This window comes from Perca flavescens, chromosome 12 (genome assembly GCF_004354835.1).
Source record: "Perca flavescens isolate YP-PL-M2 chromosome 12, PFLA_1.0, whole genome shotgun sequence".
In the NCBI taxonomy this organism is placed as follows: Eukaryota; Metazoa; Chordata; class Actinopteri; order Perciformes; family Percidae; genus Perca; species Perca flavescens.
In genome coordinates, this window is record NC_041342.1 from 17,115,146 (window position 1) to 17,141,726 (window position 26,581).

At 39.6% G+C, this 26,581-nt stretch overlaps 1 protein-coding gene and 1 long non-coding RNA gene across 2 annotated transcripts; both read left to right on the top strand.

The window, feature by feature from the left end:
• Positions 1-3,149: 3,149 nt before the first annotated feature.
• Positions 3,150-9,411, top strand: gata6 (GATA binding protein 6). The gene is made up of 7 exons (XM_028594139.1): positions 3,150-3,276; positions 3,938-4,839; positions 5,329-5,501; positions 6,285-6,410; positions 6,525-6,612; positions 6,719-6,816; positions 7,277-9,411. Exons 2-7 carry the CDS (start codon positions 3,993-3,995, stop codon positions 7,430-7,432), a joined length of 1,488 nt encoding a protein of 495 aa, XP_028449940.1. The 5' UTR covers positions 3,150-3,276; positions 3,938-3,992; the 3' UTR covers positions 7,433-9,411.
• Positions 9,412-13,234: 3,823 nt separating this feature from the next.
• LOC114565855 (uncharacterized) lies at positions 13,235-23,011 on the top strand. The gene is made up of 3 exons (XR_003693990.1): positions 13,235-13,435; positions 13,558-13,744; positions 20,947-23,011. It is a non-coding gene; the product is annotated as an uncharacterized LOC114565855 (long non-coding RNA).
• Positions 23,012-26,581: the final 3,570 nt, after the last annotated feature.

Sequence of the window (26,581 nt, forward strand, 5' to 3'; positions counted from 1 at the left end):
AAACTGTGGCCATGGTCCTCTGGGTAAAATCAACAAAAATACAAACTCGTTTTTACAAAGAAACGGAGCCTTTAAAATGTAAATTAATATGACGAGTGGTTAGAAATTACCTTTAAATTGTTATTATTATGATTTGGTTGTTGTTTCTTTTGATTTTCTTCTAACGAAACTAATATTGCTATAGTCTTATACTATTGTAAAATAGTATACTCGGAATGGGAGCAGTATAATTATTATTAATAGAATAAACTACATTTCTCATACGTAAATGCAATTTAATCTAATGCTTATTTATAGCCTAATAATATAGCCTGCTAATATAATAATCTACATTTTATTATTATTATTATTATTGTTGTTGTTGTTGTTGTTTTTGTTGTTATTGTTGGCAGCAGTCACAGTAGTGCTATTGGCCTACAATTACAAAATATATACATTTCGTTTTCCAGTTCATTTATGAAAAAGATAATCAGATCATAGGCCTGTGGCTCTTTCCCTTGGCTGACATCCATGCAGGCCCAAAGTGTTTGACCGTCCGTGGATAAATGTGGAGACAGGGCGGCGTCCTGCCACTTCTCTTCACAGGCTCCGTGTCAGAGCAGCACACTTTGACATCACTGCGAAAACACCTCATCTATCAACTGGAGGCTCCGCGGCCACTGAGGAATAGAAGTCAGAGAAGTGGAGGGGGGAGAAAGGAGAAGAAAAGAAGAAAAAAAAAACAGGATTTTGTATTCTCGCACCTCCCTGACAACTGCTCACCGAGACGGTGGGATGAGAGACAGTAGCGCATGGTTTGGTTACTCCCTCTGATAAAATCACATCTCCAAAATCTCGCTGGCTGTCAGATGTGTCCCGATTGAACTGAGAGCAGGCAGAAGCCACGAGACCTACAGGACAGCACAGTGTGTCTGCATGCATAAATATAATACTTTACTCAACAATCATGGGCCCCCAGTGATGGGCGTAGTTATACATATGCCAAAAATAAAGATGCTCTTAAAAAGAAGCAATTATAATAAAAGCACTATTAAATGTAAAACTAAAATGTAATAGTATCAGTAGATGAATAATATAGCAGTAGCACAGTAGTATGTGACAATGGAAGAAGTAATATTAATAATATGGAGTAGTATACAAAATGGCAGTGGCAGGCTAATAATATTTGTAGCAGTAGGCTCTATTGGCTCAAGTGTGGTAGACTAGTAGCCATAAAACAGTAGTGGCAATATATGTAGGGCTAATAATAATAGTTGTAATTAGCACTGGCAGTGTTGATAAAATATGACTAATTTCGAATTATAATAATAGCCTAATTAATATTAGCAATACATTAGTATTAGGCTAAATTGTGGGTCCTGCTCTGCATATAGGCCTATATAGGCCTACAGCCTGCGTGGTAAATTATCAATTCATCGGTGCAGTGCAGACTCGAATGGGTAATAACATAAGTAGTAATATTAATAGTAAATGTTATATTAATGTTATATTAATAGTAAATGTTGGAGTCCTCCCTTACAGCTCAGTCTGTATTGTAGTGACCCATTACAGCACCAGTAGTGATATTAGAAGAAAAAAATATAGACGTCAGTGGACTAGGCTACAGTCAGTGTAGTAGTAGTAATACTTTAATGGCGGAGTCCTCAGATCTCTGTGCAGCTCTGTCAGCTATCTCCCATCCAGACCAAATGTAAACAGACACAAATACCTGTTGAATGGTTGGGAGTGTGATGAACCGGGGAGCTATTTGTTAACCTCTGTGAACACGCAAGAGGACGACCTGTAAATAAGTAAATGATTCAATTGACACCTCGCTACTTTTGATCACTTCACTCACCGAAATGTATATTCTGGCTGAACGAATCATCGCGGTTCAAAGCGAAGCAGAGACGAGCGGAGTAGTGTGTGCTGTTATAGGCTACAGCTCAAGCCATTTAATCCTGAATGAAAGCGTCTGACTTAAATAAACTAATTAGGAGGGGATTCATTGATCACTGCGGTGAACATAGAGAATAAACAAAGAGCAAGACATTAGCCTGAACTGAATCAAGACTTGTACCTTCAGATCCATCAGAATGGAAGCGGAAATTAAAAAAAAAAAAGCCTATATTGAATTTTTCACATTACCGCTTGAGAAAATATAATATATTAGCCGATTCATATTTTTAAACGGCAATACACAATGATCCATATCCGTGTAGCACAATACATTTGGTGTTAAACGTGAATGTAGTCAGCAGTTATTAATCAAAGTCATCTTAAATAACTAAAGTTTAATAATCAGCCAGTGGTGGTATTCAGATATTTGACCAAAGTTTATGTAGCAACAGTGTAAAAATACTGCATTACAATAAAGATCCTGCTTTCAAAAACGGGCCTTAGTAATAGTAGGCCTACAGAGGTATTATAATATTGTAATATAGGCTATTTTCAAAGCAGACAATCACAGTGAGTTATATATTATATTACTGGATTATTGTTAATGGTGCATTCATGTGGAAGCAGCATTTTACAGTTGTAGTCGGTCAGTTCATTTTAACTAATTTTGTCGGGCAGTTTAATTTTATTAATGTGTCTATTTTATTAAACGACCATATGATGTTTATGTGAAATCATATTCGGGAAAGTAGCTAACTAGCTCTCACATTGACAAGTGCAGTAAATCTATTTTCTTCCAAAATGTATTGAAGTAGAAGTCAAATAAATTGAAAGCACTCAAGCGAAGTAAAAGTATCCCAAACTTGTACTTGTTCGGTAGTTGATTGAATGTATTTACATTCCACCAATATAATCAGCAAAAGGTTTTGAATAAATATCAGTAGACTCATTTAAACTAACTTTATAGCAATATTACACTGTTCTGAAAAATATAATATTTAGGGTTAGACTGTATAGATCGTTATAGATATTGATTAGGAATTACATTTGATCAAATTAAAAGTAAAACAGATGAGAAGGGGTGGAACTCCATCTCAGCCGAAAACTCTCTAAATCCTGATTGCATTTGCAAATTATTATGTTTCAGACTTGATCAAGACGCCTCTCTCTCTCTCTCTGTCTCCGTGTGATTGATTGGAGGAGTTTATAGGCTGGCACCCCCATCGTGTTTCCAGCCACTCACGCACATGATTGGTCCGCCTCCAGCAGCCGCAGCCATCAGAAGCGCCTCCTCTCATAAACCTTGTAGGACCGCACGAGCGTTTCCCATTACTTCCAGGAGAAGCAGCGGCTCACTATTAGGAACTTTGCTTGCGACCTATGGCACACAACTAGCAGGTATGTGGTGGAAAGCGACTAATTCTCCTCCTCTTTTTCTCTCTAAACCTACTGTATTTTCTCTCCCATGCCACACGGCTGGTTAAAACTTTCGGCGTTGAGCGCAGCAAGCCCTACATCATCATTTCGGGGTATTGTTTTATCGCTCCAGCCTGCCTCTCAGCCCTTATCTCTTTTGGGTCTTATCAAACGGTTATCTATTTAGCTGTGAAGACATATTACGTTTTGTTTCCTATCTGTTTTATGTGTGTGTGTGTGTGTGTGTGTGTGAGAGAGAGAGAGAGAGAGAGAGATTGTGTTGTGTGTGTGTGAGGACAGAGATTTGACATGGACGGATCAGTGACTTTTTAGCGCTTGATCGGAGTATGGCAGTCACTTCGGATTGGATGGGTTTTATTACGAAGTCAGCGAACATGGCGTGAAATGAATAGTCAGATTCATAGTTTTTTTTGTGTGTGTGGAAATCTAGACTGCTCTTTTAAAGATAAAAAAACGAGCTGTGCATCAGAGGTGGATTTGCATTTCTCCAGAAAATGTTTGTATCAAGATTTTTATAGAGACACATTTTGAACTCAGTTTCCTATATTTTTGCACCACATGAGTAACACCTATATTTTCTTCTGATTTAATCCTAACGGTCCCAACTCTTTTTTTGTCACAGGGTAGACTACTCCCTGACGATTTGTATTAACCCGGTGTATGGAAAGTGCTCCTGGATGGACCTGGGCGAAAACAGCTGGTCCATGGTCAAGCGAGAAGTATCCAGCAGCCCAGGGTCACCGGCTGAGCAGACCTACCTGCCCGGTGACAGCAGGAGGGACGGTCCCACCTCTGATGAGCTGAGGACACCTCCGATCGACCTTGACGCACTGGGGCACCGCCGCTCCGACGGCAGATCACTACACTCCTACGTTCACTTCGGACACCATAACAACAACTTGCTGACTGCCGAGGACATCCCGCTGTTTACGGATTTAGACCAGGGCAGCAAACTCGTCCTCTCCAGCGGAGCGCACAAGGCGAGCTTGCTGGTGGACCCGACCGACATGTACCAAACACTGGCCATCGCCGCAGCCCAGAGCCAGACTGGATATGATTCATCCTCTGGTGGTTATATGCACTCCAACCCCAACTCCCCCGTGTATGTCCCCAGCTCCCGTGTGGGCCCAATGATACCCAGCCTCTCATACCTGCAGGCCAGCGGCTCTGCGCAGCCCAGCCACGCAGTCTCCAGCCACTCGGTCTGGTCGCAGCCCGCCCCGGAGAGCCCTTCATACAGCACCGGGAGCCCTCACACCTCCAGTCGGTTCCACTACCCTCCGAGCCCACCCATCAATAACGGGACGCCCAGGGACACCGGCTACAGTAACACGCTGAATGTGAGCAGCAGAGACCAGTACGGCCTCTCTCGGCCCCTCAGCGGGACCTACGCGAGTCCATACTCTCCTTACGCACCGCAGCTGTCCCAGCTGCCCTCGCCTTGGACCGGGGGACCTTTTGATAACACCATGCTGCACACCTTGCAGAGCAGAGGCGCGCCCTTGATTCGAGGACCAAACGGAGGTATGCAAAGTAGAGGAGGACATAGTGATGGAATAATGTTCATTCTCGCTGTCTGGGATCATGATTACATTCCTTTAATCAAGCATGCAATCTTGTGTCAAAAGTGTTTTTGGGCAAAGCACTGAAACTGCAGTGCGCTTTTGTAACATAACCTGATCTGCCTGTGGAGGCCAGAGCTCAAACGATCAAAAATAATTAATCTATCCAAACAATGTTTAATTAAATACCACAAACATAATATCCCTATAACATTGGACCAGATTTTGTCTGAAAGGCCACGTGCGTGTGATTCTGCAAGAATAAAACTAGGCCTATGTGCGCATAAAGATATTGAAAGTGTGTCAGGTTTATAACGTGAAATCCGTGAATCTGATTTAATTTGCTTCACCTTGTAGCCTACACTAATGTCCCTCATGGAAATGACAACCTGTGGGCAGATTTTCATGTTTTAAAGCTGTGCGTTATGCTGATTTAAGTCTTTGTTTTTAGTTTCAGATATTCTCGACGACATGGGGGAGAGCAGAGAATGCGTGAACTGCGGTTCCATCTCAACGCCGCTCTGGAGGCGCGACGGCACGGGCCACTTTCTCTGCAACGCCTGCGGCCTTTACAGCAAAATGAATGGGCTGAGCCGGCCATTAATTAAACCACAGAAACGGACGGTAAGCCACTTAACCGCTCAATATCCTGCCTAATCGTTTCAAACAATGGCTGGAGGTTATCGCCGATGATAAGTGTCAGATGCAGTAAAAAGACCTTAATGCATATAGGTCAGATTTGATTTTAAATGTTCTAATAATTTTGGTCTTATTATATGTGTGTTATATGTGACTGATCATGCAAAATGGGCAGATATATATTTGTAAAATACATCCCAACACATACATTTGATATTTAAGTTTGTGCCTTTTGTGCAAATTGATGACATTATTACCCAATAATATTAATTTATCAGTCACCAATCAAAGAAATGACGTTGATGCGGGATTGAAAGATTTGCTCGCGAAGAGGTCTGTTAGTAAATTTCCCATAATTTATTTTAAAGGAATTGAAGGCACTGATTTAATCGGATTAAAACCACACATGTTACATTGTTAACGTAATTAATCAGGCACTTAATATGTCACCAGTGCTTCTGTTGGGTAATTTAATCTTAATGGGTGACAACAAGGGCAACTCTTTTCCTGGTGCCATTACGCGCATTACGCACAGTTTTTCCTAGGAATCGGATGTCACGTATAAAAGCCGTACGTAAATGGCCCGTATTGTTGTTAGGAAACAAAACATTTCATTGTAATGAAATTAGTGGAGTGTGGCTTTCACTATTAAAATATTTTCTTTAACCTAAAAGTGAGAAAAAGGCTACAAATCTGGACAGATGTATTAATATCACATCCTACTCTGAACATGTAATCATTAATTCAGTGTTATATTTTTGTCACCAGTCAACGTCCAGAAGAATCGGCCTGTCCTGCGCTAATTGTCAAACCAGCACGACCACTTTGTGGCGCAGAAACGCGGAGGGAGAGCCAGTGTGTAACGCGTGTGGGCTCTACACAAAATTACACGGGGTGAGTCGAGATTGTATTTCACATTTCTTTCAAACGTAGGCCTAATACCCACTTTGATAAATCAACAACAATTTAAAATAATTAATTGGTCTCCAAAAATCATCAAATCTACAGGTACCTCGGCCGCTCGCCATGAAGAAAGAGGGAATCCAGACAAGAAAAAGAAAACCGAAGACCTTGAATAAAACAAAGGGATCCTCTGGTGAGTCACTGTTAATTACGGTGCATATTCCTGTGGATAATAATGATCAAAATGTTGCTTTTTTATAATATGATCTCAGAAATATATATTTTATATACTCTTTTAGGAAATAACAACTCTGTCTCTATGACTCCCACATCCACATCTTCATCTAATTCTGAAGATTGCTCGAAAACCAGCTCTCCTTCTGGACAGGTGTCAGGGGTAAGACTCACCTTTTTTTTAGTGTATTATGAAATGTCTTCTGCTCTACTTGATTTGTGTGATGTGGCACAGAAGTTTGTTTTTAATAAAACCTGAAATAATTAATTTGAAAATAACATTCTTACAGTTATTTTTGATGATAGATCCTCAGGGTTGAATATTTTGTAATGAACAAATTGAAGCCTTTGCCACAGCAGGTGTTTTGCTAAAAAGAACACATGCACACTGACTGATGCTCTGTGTTGCTGACTGCTGCTTACACTAGGCACATTATGTTTCACCATAATAATACAGTGAGATTAGAACCACATTGCTCAGGATTTGGTGTTTTTTTGGGGGGATCTCAGTCCAAAAGCCAAACGTGAATCACATTCCAAAGTGCTTATTCTACTGTATAGAAGAAATATCTGCTTTGAAAATACAATGAGGCTAATAATGCATATTTGCTTTGGTGTTGTAGGTCAGTTCATCTGTACTGTCCAGCTCAGTGGAGGGAACCGGCTCAGCGGTGAAGTACCCGGGACAGGACAGCCTGTACACCAGCGTGGGTCTGTCCCAGCCATCAGATGTAGCTTCAGTGAGGGGTGAACCCTGGTGTCCCATGGCCTTAGCTTGAACATTTAAATCTTTCGGAGGACAGCAATGCCTGGCCCCTGTGTCTGGATGCTAATGTGGAAGTATCTGGGGGGGCAATGTTTGTTTCCTTCCTTGCAGCTGATGCAAGAAGAGTCGGACAGGGTGTGTGGCGACCTTCAGTCACACTGCAAGCTTCAACCGAGCGTGGAATAGCTGGGATTGGTTTGCAGATTGGTGTGGGGGATCTTGTTGCCTTAAAAAAACAAAGGGAATCGCCAGGCCAGATGATCAATCATGTGACCTGTTTTGGATGGTTTCTGGACCTGCCATACATTCGTTATCTCTCCCTTCCACCATGGCACAGAACCACATCTTGTTTCTTAAAATAAAGTCATCATGTACATAATGGATTTCCTCTCTGAAGAAAATGCTGTTGATTGGATACCACTGCTTCATAAAGCGCTATATTCTTTAAGGACATTTAGATTTTTTGTTTTGTTTTCTTTCCAAAACTGGAATCATACCACAAGTGCCAAGACAACTTTTATCAATCAAAAGAAAAGAATATTTATAAATCTTCCATTGTTGAAAACATGGCTATGATTGTTAATAAAATATCAATATAGAGTAGAAGTTCAACCATTCTGATGTCTTCTTTTGTAATTTTTTTTCCCTTTATAAGTGGTTGTTTGTAGTACAGTAGTGTTGAATGTGCACATGTTTTCCACTGAAAGCTCTTACTGTATTTGACTGAAACTAGTTTGGTTTAAACAGGGTATAAACGACTATGTCATCTAGTTGTTTTGTTTAATTATTTACTAAAACGCGCAAATAATCAACTCTTTCAGACTAATTTTTGATACTGAAATGTTGTCAGCTGTTGGTTAGCATTAAGGTACTATTCTCAAAGCAGATCTACAAAAACTCTTTGAAATGTAACGCAGTTGGATGGCTCGTATGATCAAAGCACACTCAGAGTAGCTGTGGGCCTACTGACCGTTATGTTACAAGACATACACTGCAAAATACGACTGTTGGCTGCACTACCTGACTCACTATAAACTGTGAACCTTTCACAATGCAAGCGTGTTCTATTGCATCATTGTATACCAAAATTAGACCAAAGTGGAGAGTGAGGTCACCTCTGAACAAATTCATGTTACTTTGATGTCTTTGAATAATCCGTGTGAGGATTAAAGGGAGTGTAATGGCCCAGTAGTAACATAATGAGGTGTTGAAGTGGACAATTGAAAAAGGAAATAAAAACACAGCTGCAGATATGGTGGCATGCAAAATCAAAATTCAAGAGGTGATATTGGATTTTTCTCCGTGTCCTCCAGCAGTGGTGTGGGTGGAGTCTCAAAAAGCCACTTCAGGCCACAACACAATCATGGGGTGATTTAAACCTAAAGGCAATCTGATGAGTTACATGTGAAACTTGGTGTAGAGGGTTTTTTTCTTATCTTGTTTTTTTCTCTTACAACTTGCTCCATCCAAAAAGGCCATGTCATTCATTCTTCTGGACTTATTTATTTTTTTGAAATACCATGTTTATTTTAGCATAATTCTTTTTTTTGCTGTTGTTTTTTTTCTTTTTATATATAAGAAATTTATTTTATTTAAATTTCAGTCCAATAAATTGTTATGGTGATGCAAATGAATCAGTTACCCTGTGTTTTAAAGAAACTAATCAGTATTTTTGAAGTTGTGGAAAGAGCTGTGTTCTTGCCTAATATTAATATTACTCAGGCATACTTTTGTGTGAGGCAATCATAGCCATGCTTTAGCTCCCCATTTCTCTGGCGGAACAAAAACTTGATTTATTTTGATAAGTGGGAGGGAGGGGAATCAAGACCTAAGCTAATGCAATGCAAGGATTTCCTGGGGGAACAGATTCTTTTGAAAATTGCATCTCAAACCGAAAACTATTCTTGCAGATTTTGATTTCCAGCTTTTTTCGGGTGGTTTGCTTCCACATTCTGTTTATGTTTCATTAAAGCAAGCCTTTATTCTTCTTGACAGTTCTTTTTACTTAAGAGTTTTTCTTTTCTATCCCGGCTCCTTAAGGCTTAAAGCACAATCCACTTTCCTGTGTCCTCTCGAACCAGCAGCTCAAAGTACCTGTCACAATGTTTACTGTACTTAAGCGAATATGGTCTGTGAGTAATACCACATGAAAAGATTTTAGAGATGGTTAAGATTTATGTCTGGGCTTAGCGTTATCTGTCAGCTCTTTGACGTATTGATTAAGCTGAATTTATTGAGTGTGGAGGAATGTGCTACACAACACAACAGCCACATCCACAGTTTTGGAGATGGACATTGTAATTGTACTTCTTTTTCTTTCTTTTGCAAAAGATCAAACCTTTTGATATTTTATTAGAATGATACAGCCACAGCCATTTGTTTTAGCCAAAGATCATCTATCATAAAGTTTTGTTTTTTTCAGTGTTAGTGTTACTTGTGTTGAGTTTGGATGTAAACAGCAAATGGAAACATTTGCCCTGTATTCATTGGCTGCTGGGTGTTATATAAAACACAATTTAAAAATGAGACCACCAGGCATTAAGTCCTTGAGCTTCAGCGCAGATAAATTACTAAACCACCTTCAGCTATGTAAATGCAAACTAGTGTTGAACCCAAAACACGAGCAAATATTTATAGGTTTCTGAATTTATGAGGTGGTCCTACCTTGGCACCGTCTGACTGGTATCCATGGTGCTGCGAGGGAGGAAATATAAACACAACAGCGCAGAAATCCTCCCTGCGCTCTCATGTGGATGGATGTTCGCAGAGATGAGGGTCACATCAACCTACACATTCACACAGAGTGATGCAAACAGAAAGCTTGTAGTTATTATCTGCAAAGGGATGGAAAGTAATTGTGAATGATGTTTGTCACAGAGTTGCAGCTTTTGGGACAGAGTGGGAATGTAAGTATAAGTGATAAGTGATCAAAAAGCTGGAAAGAGGGGAAAAGAGAAGGCTATGCTGTGACAGATGTAGACAGACAAAGAGGGAGAATGCAAAGATCTTGATGGCTGCACAGGGTTGAAAGTCCTCCCAAAGTAAACAGCACATGCTAACCAGCAGCAGCAGACTACAGGCCCCAGGGCTGTTAAGCCATGAGGCAGCAGCACAGCATGGCCCAGTGGCTCCCTCAGGAGATGCCCGTTGATCTTTCCATGTTGCCTTTCAAAGGAGAGCACTGCTGGCCCTGCCTCCGGAAGAGATGGGATCTCTGACTCAGCCCTTTTGGGTTTCCTCGACAGACACAGGGGCGCATTCTGGGAGAAACAGCACTTAAAAACACGATAGCTGTCCTGCTAGTCAAGTCTTTTCAGATTTGGAGTACCATCAAAAGATCTCTAATAGAAAGAGGGTTTGTGTATATACAGTAAATCCTTTGTTGTTCTGGATTATTATTTTGTGATTCATTCATCTTGTTAGATTCATAGAAAGCCAAACTATGCTTTCAAAGCTGTGTCCACACAGCATTTTGCATCAGTTAGCATCATATCAACGCCTATAGGAAAGAATTAAAGGCACCTCCTCCACCCCTGTAAATATATCTCACAGCCTCACTCACAGGAAGTTACACACAATGGGAAGGTTCAGTGCAAGTAATGATGAGAAACCCAACTTCGCTTTTTCTAATAATATGTAAATCAGCAGTTACTGTAAATAATAAATGACAGTGAAATGTTTGGCACCACACAGTGTGGAGATTACATCACTATGTATAGTCAGTGTTACTTATTACAGGAACAGTGGGAGTGTGTTCAGGGAAGGTTGGGTGTTGGAATGAATGACACTTACTAGTGTACTAAGTGTGTGTGTGTGTTGATAACAGCTGTTATAATTGTTAAAATATTCAGAAACCTCAACACTGACATCGAGTACCAACCTGATACCTTTTTGTCTCAAATTTAAAATCTTTACACATCACTGCGTACAACTCACTGGAATGATTTTAATGTAAGCCACCATGACTGAATAACATATACCTTATAGTGGAAACAATTAATTTTATAATGATATTGACTGTTTTTAACCTAGATCCGTCACGTGATGGTCGATACTTAAACCACTTACTGTAATAAGGTCAGTATTGGCACCAATAGTAATCGGCACATCAATATAGCTTTGCCAACAGGGATGTTGGATTTTTATGATTTTGGCATCAATGGGAGGTAGAACATAGTATGTCAATTGATTTTCCTGCAAATGTACTATATAGCATGACATATTATGACATTTTGCCATACCCAATTACATACTGAGTATTAGTTGCCTTCTTTAATGTGAAACTACATAAAGAAACAATACAGGCTTAAAAAAACAAACATGGGGCCCTATAATTGTGTGGTTGTCTGTTTTTCACACGCCAAAGACCTCACTACACCCTCAGAATAACAATCCCACAATGATGATAAAGTGAGAAGGTGGTTGAGTGTTTGAAAAGTGACAGTTTACTCCAATTTCTTCCCTTGATGTAGACTGTTTATGAATCAAGGTCCACAAGTTAAGTGAAGCAATCCATGCAAGGGAGATACATTTACATTTGCTCTTTAGTTTATCGAAAACCAGTGGCCCATATGTTCGCCATCCCTTATCAAACAATTAGGACTATGCTGCTGAGAAATAACACATATATTGGGTGAAAATATAACTGAATATTTTAGCATCTGATATTGCACGCAGAGTAAATAAAGCTCTACTCTGATATGCAAACATTCAAGACAAATAAAACGATGTTGCGATTAAATGCCTGGCCTACCAGTGAAAAACCACGTTTTGTGTTTGTTCAATATGTTGTTCCTCCTAAATGGCAGATTGCTGGGAACTTTCTACTATGAATAGTATGCCAAACTGGCACTCACAAACACACAACCATTAGTCATTGTAAAGGAGAGTAGGAAACACTTTGTTTTAGAATAAGGGCAGTGCAGACCCGGTCATGGCACTGGTTTGAAATCATAGTTGAATATCATGGATGCTGTCCCTAGGCCCCCTGCATTTGCAGCCCACTCTTTTTAAATTTATTTTTCCTTGCAGCCCACCTTTCTCTGCATTCATGCAGTCTGGTTAATGATGACGTATTTACGGCACCTTGCTGAATAACAAAAACAAACTGTTACCAGTTGGAGATACTGTATATGTTGGGATAAGGTCTGGCTTCTGCCGCAGAAGTTCTTTCTGACTAATAAAGTCAAAGAGATTTCTTTTAAAATGCTTCATAGGTTTTACCCAACCAACCACTATTTACAGAAACTCAAAAAAGACATTAATGTAAACTGTACATTCTGTGGAAATCAAAGAGAGACTCTTGTACATTTATTTTGGCTGTGCCCTCCTACTAAACTACTTTGGAGTAAACTATCTCGGTACTTAGCTGATTTTATTTACCCTGAATTCTCCTTGTGCTGGGAAAATGTACTTTTTGGTTTCATTAACTTTGACATAAATCTCACCTCTCAATTTTATGTAATCAACCTGATTTTAATTTTGACCACATTTTACATCCATAAGTCAAAATTCCAAAATAAAACACCTAACTTCATTGAGCTGTCCATTCACATTAAACATTATATATCTACTATATCCTGTTGCAGTAATAAGAAAGCTGTTAGAACTCACACACTATTTGTACTTTTCAAATGCTTTATGTAAATTGAGTTGTTTTCTTTCTTCTTTTTTGTTCTATTATTGGTTGTATCTCCCCTGGCGTACTTGACCTGTTCGTATTGTATACATTTGTGACTGTATACTTGTTATGTGCTCAATAAAATTATTATAAAAAAAAAAAACAAAAAAAAAACTGTTACCTCTTAAACTTCTGTCAGCGGTGCTTGTTGGAGGATGCGACCGCGGGCAAAAAGAAGCTATAAAACCGGATAATAGAAAGCGCAAAAACGGCGCTGAAAAGGCGACAATTAAAAAAGGAAAGCTATAGAAAGTGACGTGGCCAGATGTGCTAAACTGAGCAACTTTTTCATTAAAACCAGTCAGAGTGAAACGCCAAATGAAGACGATGAGACCGGTAAGCTAACGTTAAGCTAGTTAGGAGCAGTGCAAAACGCTAGCAGTTGTACAAAACATAACACAACGTGGCCTACAAACCAGCGTTCATGCTTTTGAATCAAACTTTTTCTTCCTCAGCAGCAGCTAATTGTTCAGCTGGCTGCTAACAGTGAAAATGAAGAGCCAGTACCAAGCACCTAGCCTGACGTGGTCATACTCAGATTCTAGTCAGAACTTCCCGACCTCGAATTTTGTGGGCGGGGCTAAGTTCGGCTGGCATCCAGGCTACCAAGCACCCGCCGTGAGCTCAGGACTCCAGAGTGGGCAGGTAGGATTGCTCATTGAGTGAATATTAGAAGAACTAGAATTAATATTAATGAAGAGTATGGTGTAGATTCTTTTATTTAATTTCAAGGTTTGGACATTTGTGAACACTTATTTACTAAGAAAATATATTCTGATATTGTTGGACATCATTGTGTTGTTGTAAAGAATAATATTGTTAACTGCTATAATTTATCTACATATCTTACTGTATTTGTACTGAAATGGAAATATTTTACAAAAATACACTGAATTACAAGGCTGTAGAGAACCGTGCGCTATTGCAGACTTATATACTAAGGTTTTAATTACATTGTTTTAATATAGTCAGTCGTGAAGTGAAGTGGGCATGAAACTCCAGGGCTGAAAATGAGTCCCACTCCGGCCCTGGGGCAGTGTGTATGCATTTCTTTTTTAAAGGAGTAGAGAGTATAGATACAGTTTTCTAACACATTCTACTTCTAGAAGACAATCAGCAGTATGCACATTTGTTGTATTTTTGTGCAACAGTTGTGCTTTGAGCTAGGTGCTATGTCAGCATGCTATCACACTCACATTGACAATGCAGGTGTTTAGCAGGTAATGTGTACCATGTTCTCCATCTTAGTTTAGCATTTTACCATGCTAACATTTGGTAATTAGCACTTAACAGCAGGGCTCGACATTAAGGCTTGTCCGCTTGTCCGGGACAAGTGGATTTTTTGTAGGGCAAGTGGAAGAGAAATTCACTTGTCCCACTGGACAAGTTAAAACTCAAACAAACTAAAATGCCATTTTCTGTAAGCAATGCAGCATGAAAGCAATCCCGGTCGGTGAACCTGACCCAGGTGTGTTCAGTTAGCAATGCATGCGTTAGAACTTGCGGTGTTAGTTAGCTAACGTTAGCTTGCTAATTAACTCCGCCTTAACGTTACCTCCTCGTCACATTGTTGACAGAAAAGGAGAGACCCGGTGCTAATACGGCACCGGTGCCTTAACGACTGTTATCTACCAGACCGAATTGCAACGCGGTGCCACTGAAATGCCTGCGCTTCTCTCGGATGCTCCGAAAACGAACGTTAGAGGCAACATAAACATCGCCGCATGTTACCCTAGTTAACACTACACTCAACAGCAAGTAACGTTAGCCTATCGTTAGCTAGCAGCTGGCGTAAACAGTTAAAATGCTGAAAGCTATACTGTGTAAAAGTGTGTCTGTATTTCACTGGAGAGGAACATATGACAGTGTGCCGCTGCTGTTGTCGGAAAAACCAAGGGGGTAAGCTTCGCTTCAGAACGCGAACCTCCGATGGCGCCATTTTGTTGCTACAAAGCGATCACCTCTTGTTAGCATTACACTGACCGCCATTTTTTTTTTACGTCACTTGACTGCGAATAACTTTACATCTGAAGCGTTTAAAGACTCTATTTGTCCATTGTTTATTTCTAAAGAAACACGACAATGTATAAAAGGCTCCATTACCTTGTACCTCACGTTATAGCTCCGTTGCAGACGTTTTTGTAAAAAAAAAGCTAACGATTGTGTCATAACCACGAGACTTACTGTCACACAGTAGAGGAATTACCGTATAGTACAGGAGAAGCTCGCAGGCAGTTTCGACTTACATTAGCTGTTTAGGTTTAATTACTAATGTTAACTAGCATGTTAGTTAGCAATAATTAGCCTGTGCTTATGTTATCTCCTTACATACACCTACGCTCTCCGTCTCTGTAAGATTGGGAATGATTGAGATTTCTCTTGGCACAGCTACCAGAAGACTTACAACTTTCAGACACGTTGCTCACGTCACATTTACGTTGTCTCTGTCAGTTGGAGGCTGCGCAGTAAAGCAAGAGATCACCGGAAAAGTGCTTCTAATAGCCTTCACTGGTCTCCGTCCAGAGCAACGGGGTCTATTGGTCCATTATATACTGTCTATGGGAAAAACACAGATGTTGCGTTCACTTGAAATTCGCCCCGCCAGCGTCGTGCTGCATTCAAAGTGGTTGTAAAATATCCTTTTTCCTATCCAGTGGTTGTTTTGTCGTTTAACAGGAACTTACTGGTGAAATAAGTTATTTTTATAAGTTATTGTTGTTTCATTTTTAATAAATCATTTAATTTTTCCTTAGCAATAAACAAGCCGTTCTATAATGTCGTTTTTTTTGCTCCTTTTTGAACAAAAATAATAAAAAAAAAGATTAAATATCAGGTAATAATCAACTGTAAAGTAGCTACACCTTTTTAAAAGGATCCTTTCGGTAAATCAGCCTCTGCCGGGTAGAAATTTGTGAAATTGTATAAAAAAAGTTAACACCAACATTTAGTGGCAAATTCCATTGTTATGTCTACAAAATTATTTTAGATATAGTAGAAGTTCAAGTCACCACTACCTCTGGTCAAAATATTGATTTAGTATCTCAGAATATAAACTAAGAATCTCAAAGTAATGAGAAAATGTCAAATATTGACTTGGAATCTCAATATATTGGCTTAGTATCTCAATATATTAATTTATCTCAAAATATTGACTTAGTATCTCAATATTGACTTAATATCTCACTATATTGTTCAGTATCTCAATATATTGATTTAACTCAAAATACTGACTTAGTATCTAAATATATTGACTTATCTCAAAATATTGACTTAGTATCTCAATATATTGACTTAATATCTCACTATATTGATTTAACTCAAAATATTGACTTAGTATCTCAATATATTGACTTAGTAACTCAGAATATTGACTAAGAATCTCAAACCAATAAGAACATTTAAAATATTGACTTACAATCTCAATATATTGACTCAATATCTCAAAGTATCGACTTAGTATCTCAATATATTGACTAAGTAACTTAGAATATTGACTAGGAATCTGAAAGTAATGACAAACTTTAAAATATTGAATTAGAATCTCAATATATTAACTTCTGCACACTGGCGTGCAACATTTACATTTACATACAATTTGTATTATGGAGTCTGGAGATCCTTTTTTCTTGTTGAAGGGGAAATCTATTGTTGGGGAACGTTTGTTTCTACTGTTTCAACAGAATTGTATTAATGTTGATAGTGTTTGGATGCTTTCAACGGTTTGTTCAAATTCTGCATTAGCAAAACACAATTTTTTTTATAAAATGTTGAATCTTTACCCGGACAAGTGACTTTTATGCATGGACAAGTGAAACGTAAATGTACTTGTCCAAAGGACAAGTGCCTCAAAAAGTTAATGTGAAGCCCTGACTTAACACATAGTACAGCTATAGGCCATTGGAACATTTTAAATACTGACATAATCATTGCGCTCAAGGACAAGTCAGAAGATCACCAACGTCATTACAATTCATCCTGAAAAGGACATGAATGTACATTTCATGATAATCCATTAAATTAAATAGCTGTGGAGATATTTCACTAAAAACACAAATTACACAAATCTCATTGTGACACAAGAGGAAAAGTCAGGGGATCACCAAAGTGAAAGTCAGTGGAATTCATCCTCTGGGGGACCCTGAGTGTCTGCACAAAACTTCATTTCAATCCATCCAGATATGCTGCGTTGCTACTGAGTTCATGAGCTGGTGATAGAGAGTTGCAAAGACGGACCTAAAAAAATACTATTATTATTATTTTTGTGACAAAAATGAACCAACTTACCGTAGGTGGCAGCGGTATGCGGGCTGAAACCATAGACTGTGTAAAATAGGCTGAAACACGATTTGTTATGGGAAGTTTAAAATAGAAAATAATCCCTAAAAATAATAAACATTACACCAAGAAGGGGCTGATATTGTGGCCATGAAGCCATGTTGCTACTTCTCCTCTGTTCCCCTTACTCTTCAGTAAACTCCCTCTCAATGATAGAAAGTTTTCCTGTCATGCTTCTGAAATAAAGTATGCAATGTATGTGACAAGCCTGGCACAATTTAACTATCAAATTAACCCCCTATTTTTAATTCAATTTAATTTTATTTATAGTATCAAATCATAACAGAGTTATCTCGAGACACTTTACAGATAGAGTAGGTCTAGACCACACTCTATAATTTACAAAGCCTCAACAATTACAGTAATTCCCTCAAGAGCAAGCATTAGCAGTGGCTATTGCGACAGTGGCAAGGAAAAACTCCCTTTTAGGAAGAAACCTCGGCAGACCCAGACTCTTGGTAGGCGGTGTCTGATGGGGCCGGTTGGGGGTGTGATGGCGATAATAGTCGCATTGAAGATAGTGGAACAGTGACTTTGAAGGTAGTCGTTGTAGTTCATGTCACAGCAGGATGTTGCGGGATGAAACATGGCGCTGCAGAGCATGGGTGGGTGCAGCAGACGCAGCAGGACGCGGCCGGGCGTTGAAGGGAATCGCAGAGCTATAAGAAACATAAGGACTCTGGGGAGTAAACTCCCCAGAGCTAGGTTAGTAACAAGCAGTTCTGGGACAGGATGCATACAAAACGAATGAAAACATTGATGAGAGGGTGTACTGGCCTGCCTCCCTCTACTCTCACTATATTATTGATTATATGATCAATAAATCTGATGACTATGAAGAGAAGCAGGTGGGCCGGGTTAGGCGGACGCTGCAACTCCTCACTTCTTAACTATAAGCTTTATCAAAGAGGAGATTTTTCAGTTTATTCTTAAATGAGGTGATGGTGTCTGCCCCCCTAACCCAGACTGGGAGCTGGTTCCACATGAAAGGAGCCTGGTAGCTGAAGGCTCTTGCTCCCATTCTACTTTTGGAGACTCTAGGAACCACAAGTAACTCTGCATTCTGGGAGCGCAGTGCTCTAGTGGGACAATAAGGTACTAAGAGCTGTTCTAAATAGGATGGTGCTTGACCATTTAGGGCTTTGTAGGTCAGGAAAAGGACTTTAAAGTCAATCCTGAATTTCACAGGAAGCCAATGCAGAGAAGCTAAAACAGGAGAAATATGATCTCTTTTCTTAGTTCTCGTCAGAACACGTGCTGCAGCATTCTGGATCAGCTGGAAAGTCTTAAGAGACTTATTTGAGCAACCTAACAGTAGGGAATTACAATAGTCCAGCCTGGAAGTAACGAATGCATGGACTAGTTTTTCAGCATCGTTTTGAGACAGGATATTCCTAATTTTGGCAATGTTACGAAGATGAAAAAAGGCTGTTCTCGATGATTGTTTTAGATGCGCGTTAAAGGATATATCCTGATCAAAAATAACTCCTAGATTTCTGATAGTAGTGCTGGAGGCCAGGACAACACCATCCAGAGTAGCTATATCTTTAGATAATGAAGTTCGGAGGTGTTTAGGGCCCAGCACAATGACTTCAGTTTTGTTACAGTTTAACATCAGAAAATTATAGGTCATCCAGGATTTTATATCTTTAATACATGCTTGAAGTTTAGCTAACTGACTTGTTTTGTCTGGTTTGATTGACAAGTATAAATGGGTGTCGTCCGCATAGCAGTGATAGTTCATTGAGTGTTTCCTAATGATATTACCAAGAGGAAGCATATATAAGGAGAATAAAATTGGTCCAAGCACTGAGCCTTGTGGAACGCCATGTTTAACTTTCGCGTACTCAGAGGATTTATCATTAACATTAACAAAATGAGATCAATCAGAGAAATAAGACTTAACCCAGTTTAGTGCAATTCCTTTAATTCCGACTAAGTGTTCTAATCTCTGTAACAGGATTGTATGGTCAATAGTGTCAAAAGCAGCACTAAGATCTAATAAAACAAGTATGGAGACAAGTCCTTTGTCTGCAGCAGTTAGAACGTCGTTAGTAATTTTCACCAGTGTCGTCTCTGTGCTACGATGCTTTCTAAATCCTGATTGAAAGTCTTCAAATAAGCTGTTGCTATGGAGAAAATCACATAACTGATTAGCAACTACTTTCTCAAGGATCTTGGAGAGAAAGGGAAGGTTAGATATAGGTTTATAGGTTTGCTAAGACCTCAGGATCGAGGGTGGTTTTTTTCAGAAGAGGTTTTATCACAGCTACTTTAAATGACTGCGGTACATGAACTGTTAATAGAGACATATTGATCATATCTAGTAGAGAGGTGTTAACCACGGGTAATGCTTCTTTGAGTAATCTCGTTGGGATGGGGTCTAAGAGACAGGTAGATGGCTTTGCTGCAGATACCTTTACCATTAGTTGTTGAAGGTCTATAGGATAAAAACAGTCTAAGTATATGTCCGGACTAGTCGTTCTTTCTAGCAGTCCTGCGTTGAAAGGTGAACCATTAGAAGTTGAGGGCAAAAGGGGATGAATTTTAGAAACTGCAATGGCAGGTTTTCCAGGTGAGAGCTCTGTGACTGTCTAAGGGAAACGTCATTTAATTACCAAGCCCTCTGGCGAATAGAAATCTGTGCTTTGAAACTCATCCACTAAATCATGTAACTCGTATAAGTATTTTCTGCTGCCGCGATCCAAGGAGTACGCTGAGATTCTTGGGAGTTCAATGCAAGGTTACAGCTATCTCTCCTCTCCTACTAGCCCAACAGTCAGCCTTGTGTCCAGGGCGTTTTGAATTAAGTTCAGCGCTCTTGTGTATGGGAACCCGAGCTCGACGCCAAATGCAATACTTCCCTGAGTATTTCTGTCAGAACCCCGGCCTTTGAAAACAAAACACAGTGAAATCACAGCAGGCCTGTTTTAATCAATTAAACATATGTCAACAAGCAATATGCTAATCATTATGTCATGGCATGGTGATGTGTGAGCAGAAGTCCATCACGATTGTGAGAAAACTAACAGACAAAACTGAGTTCAGTTTTTAGATAGATGGAAAAAATATACCGTGTTGATTAAATGTTGTGAAAATAGGTTTTGTGTTAGCTTGCCATTACCAGTATCTGTATTGTTCACGTCTGGTGTAAATAAAAGACAAAACAATGAAGGGAGTCAGAGACGGGGGATTTTTTTCCATGCTCCATGATGTACGCTGTATGTTTGTGTTTGTGTGCCTGTGTTTGCTTTGGATGTAGAGGTGGGGGAAATGGTGCTTTCCTGACTGGTATCTGTCATTTAGCTCAAAGTCTGCAGGCTTCTGGAGAATCTGCATTGAGTCATAGCTTTAGTCATTTGGGTCAACCGAGGGTTATGAAGTTTGGTGGGATTTTACCAGCCCCTCCTACCCAGAATGCAACGCAGCGTCTCAGACTTTAGAACGAGGTATGCTTGTGTAAACACCATTTGGCTCACTCAAGACTTGAAATGTAATACATTTTCATTTAGGGCTCAAGATAGCAGCATAGCCACACAGTGATGACCGGGGAGGAATTGCAGGATGCAGCAGCCTGACAGAAGAGCCCAGTTACCCTCCTCTCCTGCCTGCTGATTGGGCGTCTCTCCGCTGAGACCTCTTACGAACGCTCCTGATAACCAAATGAGCATCTAAAGTAAATAACAGGCTGACACACGGCAGGCTCCCAAACGAAACATACAGCTGCTCATTAAAATCTCCCCAGCCGTTGCCATACATTTGATACAGGTTGTAGCGAGAGTCTCCCCACTGGTTACAGGTTATACTTGTGCACACTCACGGTTTTCCTGTGCAATGAGGGATGATTAGCAACATTACAGGCACGCACTCTTCCTACCACCTTAGGGCCTATTAGTTTAACCTTCTACAAGCTTGTTTTCACCCTGTATGATCGTCTGACTGCTCATTCCAAGATGTCAGCAAATACTTTTAACTGATGGCCGGATCGACAAAAATATAAACCAAGTTGTAGTTTTCCTTTCAAAAACATCCCCTGTAGCATAGACTGTATTAAGTCTTATGTGAACCCATTGACTGAGCACAACAACAGAGCTGCTTCCTCATGCTCCCCTGACCAGGCAGACCCTTTGGCTGAGGCGACCAATTAATTATAGACGTGACTTTAAAACTTCCTGTTTTTCCCTCCTTAATTAAGCCAATCTGCCCTGCTGCTCTAAAGAGAGGAAATACCTCAAAATAGTTCCCAATTTCAGCACATTCAATTATTTTGTGCCCAGTAGCAGATTGCATCGGCCGTGTTAATGTACGGACCAACGATGTTTGATCACAGGGAAATTATGTCTGTCATTTCTTCCTGTTTCGCCCCCGATTAATGTGGGAATTGTGAGGCGAGTTGGTGCCCAATGTGGGCACAGCCCGCGCACGGATTACTAACTACGTGCCCTCAGTCAGGCCCATCCAACATCAATCTCTGCCTGAGATGTTTATTATTACACTCATGGAGTCACTTATTCTGAAGAGAGAGAGAAAAAAATCCCTGATTTATGCCTCCACTGTTACCCTTTCCTGTCCTCATTTATGAAAACAAAATTCCAGTGAATTCCTGCAGTATTAACACTAAGCAGTTACGAGGTCAAGCTTTCACTTACACTGCACAATTCAACTGGCCGGCCACAGTCCACTCGCAGATATTGTGTTGTTTGCTACAGCTTCACTGTGGCTTTGTTATGCCACGTAAGCCGAGTAAAGGAGTCTGAACACAAACTTACAAACTGACCTTGACACCAGACACGCTTCATATCTCTCTCCGCCTTGTTTTTTTTTACAGTTACACTAAATCTACAGCCAGTGTTCAAGAGCACCAAGGCAACTTGAGTGTTATCATAAATGCACCACACTTGTTCAACACCTGCCAGTGTTTTTTAGTGGTGCCCTTTTCAACTTTGAAACTCACTTCCAGGCCTCACCCTCTGTGTTTTTCACTGGAAAACAGGAAAAAGGAGGAGAAAGTGAAGACCTACGTGGAATGAAAAACCAGGGCTGGAACATTTTAAAAGGGTACTTATGTGAAGTGTTCCTTTATTATTTTATTAGTCATATCAGGTGAATACCATCTATTGTTCTCTTCTGTGGTATCTGTGTGTCAGATCAGTGAGGTTGTAGGTGAGTCTACTGGGGGTGTCATGAAATATTCAATACTCTCTGTATTGAATATTTCATGATACCCCCGTTTTACCTCATTAAATGCATATTCGTAATATGGACAGTATATTAGTATTTCAGTATTTTATTTTATCTGTATTTATTTTGGGTAAAGGCTTCTCTGCGACACCTTTTCAATTATGATTTTGAAATAGAGGCACTGAACTAAATAAGGGCGGGTGACAGAGAAGGTGAATTTTATTTTAGCTTTTCTCTCTTAACAACATTTTTATGATGTACCGTATGGTAATGTGGGTAATAAATTACGCACCAGTAACACATACAAGTAAACTCCTTATAATTTTACATTTTAAATGAAAATTTTGTGAAATTCAAAACCAAAATGGAAGTTGATAAAATGTTCATAATTGCCAATATCTGCTATCTGTGTCATTTTGTGAAACTGGGACCTTATATGATACTTTGTTGTCAGATAAAGACAGTTTACAGCACTACATGTGTATTTTGTTAGTGTTATAATATAAAAATGTATTGAATGTAGCATCCTCTTCCACATTACTACTCATAAAGTATTTGCAAAATCCAAACATCTTAAAAATAAAAAATGAATGCTTTCAGCCATCTTCAATGATGGTGGTGAGTGCATGTTAACATGCTAACCTTTTAGGCGTAGTGATTAAAACTATCAGATCCTGCTTACAGCAACAAACCCCAAACCTAAACCTGAACTCTGTTGACTAACCCCAAGATGGCAAACCCAGAGTATTCACTAAAGCTGCTTTTTGGAGTAAGCCCCAGTGGTGTGGTTTTGTTTTTGTCTGTTTGTTTTTGTATTACTGCCTTTTGATTATTTCAGCGAACTCCGAAGTGGCAATTAAGATAAGATAAGATAGATTTTTATTGTCCCGAAGTTTGTTTATTGACAAACAGTATCAGCTGTTTTATATAATTCAACACAACATAGTGTATACATACATACATACATACATACATACATACATACATACATACATACATACATACATACGTATACATACTGTACATGAAGTACACAGACACAGACTGTTGCATTACTCTGCATGGACATGCTCATGTTGCATGCACAACTGCCACTAGCCAACCAAATTGCACACTGCCTATGTACAACACATCATAATAGTCATCATAATATGTGCAATAAGGGTGAGCCGCCTTATCAACCCAAAAAGAAGGAAAAGAAAAGTAAAAATGTACATAGCAATGTAATGTAACATGGACAAAAGATATCACAGCCTAAACTTGTTGCTTTCACATTATTCCTCAAGTGGCTAAATTCTTGTCATTCTTCCGAGTCTGAAGAAAAAGAAAACATACTTGTAATTTGTTAATTTAAACACAGAGGAAACCGGCCTGCCGACTTCTGACTTATTTGGCAAGATTGAGAGGATCCTGGCCTTGAATTCAGAGTAAGTCAAGTGTTGAATTACAGTCATTCTACTGCAATTGTCACAATGTGTTTCAGCAAAACTGGACACTTCACAGGTCTCAGTTACAATAGCTGACACCTACACTCAAAGAATATTTGCGTTTTTCAACTTCTTGCTTTAATATTTATGATATGCCAAAACCTTTAGATTGTGACCCTTCGGTGGCTGCTTTTACACACTGATTTATGTATTTAGCATGATTCTGTCAAATCCTAAAGCAATGTAGAAGAATAGATAGAAAGAAAGGGGTGCTGATTTGGTAGACTGGTAGTTTGACATCATTAAAGAGGAAAGCCAAGCAGTCCTACTATATGTCCTGCTAGAGGCCCCTCAAATAGGCTGGTTATCACATCACTAACATTTATTTAACCCTTCTGCAGAAGGTGTTCTGTAGAGGTTGTGCAGGGGAGGGGAAGTTGTTCCCAACTCTCTTTGGCTGACCTGTTACCAACCTTAACCGATATCCTAAACACACACACACACACACACACACACACACACATGCAGATTCATAGTATCATGTAGAGACACACAGTTGCTGTCTTCTCTCTGCCATTAAGTGTTTTTAGACTGCTCTCAAGACATCCCCCCACACACACACACACACACTCCCTTGAACTCCACTACTCTCCGTCTCCCACTTCATCCAGTCCTCCCAGGCTTGGCTGCTTCTAGGAGACAGAGGACTAAAAACATGACTTCAGCAGAGAGAAAGGTTGTAGGGTCAAGAAATGAAAGGATGAGAGGATGAAAGGATGAGGGGAAAGCTCCTATCCCTGGATACCTTGCGCCCAACTCCATTCCTTTCCCGTTTGCAGTGCATGCAGCTCTCTCCCACACATCTCCACATCCCAGCACCAGACTCTGTGTTTTCTTAATTCATTACTTAAAGGAAAGAAATGTAGCCCATATCAAAATAAATACGGCTCTCTTGGATCAGACCATGTGTTATAGTGCGATAGCTCCTAGGAAAAGACTGTTGTTTTAACCGGAGGAGGATGGAACTCACTGGCTCTGCAGAGCGTCTGTCACTCTGCTCTCTGTCTCCGTCACACAGCACAGACCAGAAGCATGCACTCTTATCACTTGATTTAGACCTAAATACATTATTTTAAAGTGGGTAACACTCAACGGTGAAGCCAGATTCACTGGGTTGCACTCTAAAGTTAATGACCTGAGACTGAGCTTTTGGTTTAAGCCGTAATTGTTATATTCTTTACGCAACTTTTTCTTTTGCCTTACTAGCAGCCCAGGGGAGGGCATGGTCGGTCAGTCCACCACTTTGTTCCAGACTGAAATATCTAAACAACTTTTGGATGGATTGCCATGAAATTGTATAGCCTACATTTATGGTAGCCAGAGGATGAATCATAATAACTTTGGTGACTTTTACTCTATCACCATTATGAGGGTGTTTTTTTTTTTTTTAATAAAATGACTACACTGTTTGATAGATTCAAGAGAGACATTCTTGTTCCCCATTTGTGAAAATGTTGATGATCCTTTAACTTTTTATCTAGTGCCACCATCATGTCAACATTTGTATTAGTCCAATATTTTGGTTCATGGTTATTACATGCGAAACTAATATAGACATTCATATCAGCCTCAGCTGTACTTTGTGTTAAGTGCTAATTAGCAAAATGCTAACATGCTAACAAACTAAACTATGATGGTGAACATGGTAAACATTATACCTGCTAAACATCAACATGTTAGCATTGTCATTGTGAGCATGAGGCCATGCAAGCATTTGTATTTAGCCCAAAGCACCGCTGTGTCTAAGTACAGCATTACCGCATGGCTGTAGACCAGGGGTCGGCAACCAAGGGGCACGTGTGCCACCGTGGGCACGCGGTACCTTAACTAATGGCATGCTGGCAATATGTGTGCAAGAGAGTTATTGATGTGTTGAAATCATAGTTGAAATGCTGAAGCACTCTCTCATCCGCATGCCAAATTACAACGTTCACAGTTGTGTGACCTGTTATTTACGGTAGTTTGATTGACTTGTATCCCCACCATAGACTAAAAACTATCCCCATCCGCATGAGGATTACCAATGGCCCGCTGGGGCAGATGAACTAACGCTAGTCTCATTACTGTAAGTAGGCTACAATAAAACCTCCGTGAGTAAAAAGCCAATACTTATCAATGCTCTCACCTGTATTAGTATATATAGACAGACATAAACATGTAGAAAGCAATATTTCAATCTGCTCTGTCTGCTCAGTCCACTTCATATCAAAAAGGTTGCTGACCCCTGCTGTAGACTATAGTTTTGTAAGAAGGCAAATATTCATATGATGCACTATTTTTCTTATTTACTTCTGAATATATATATATATATATATATATATATATATATATATATATATCATTTCAAGCTTCAATTTTAGTATTAATATTTTGAATATGTGCATATTGAAAAAGTTTATTCTAAAATACTGTTTTCTTAATGACTTGGTGAATATGACACAAACGTGCACTAATTTCTCAGTGCCCTTAGTATAGAGTG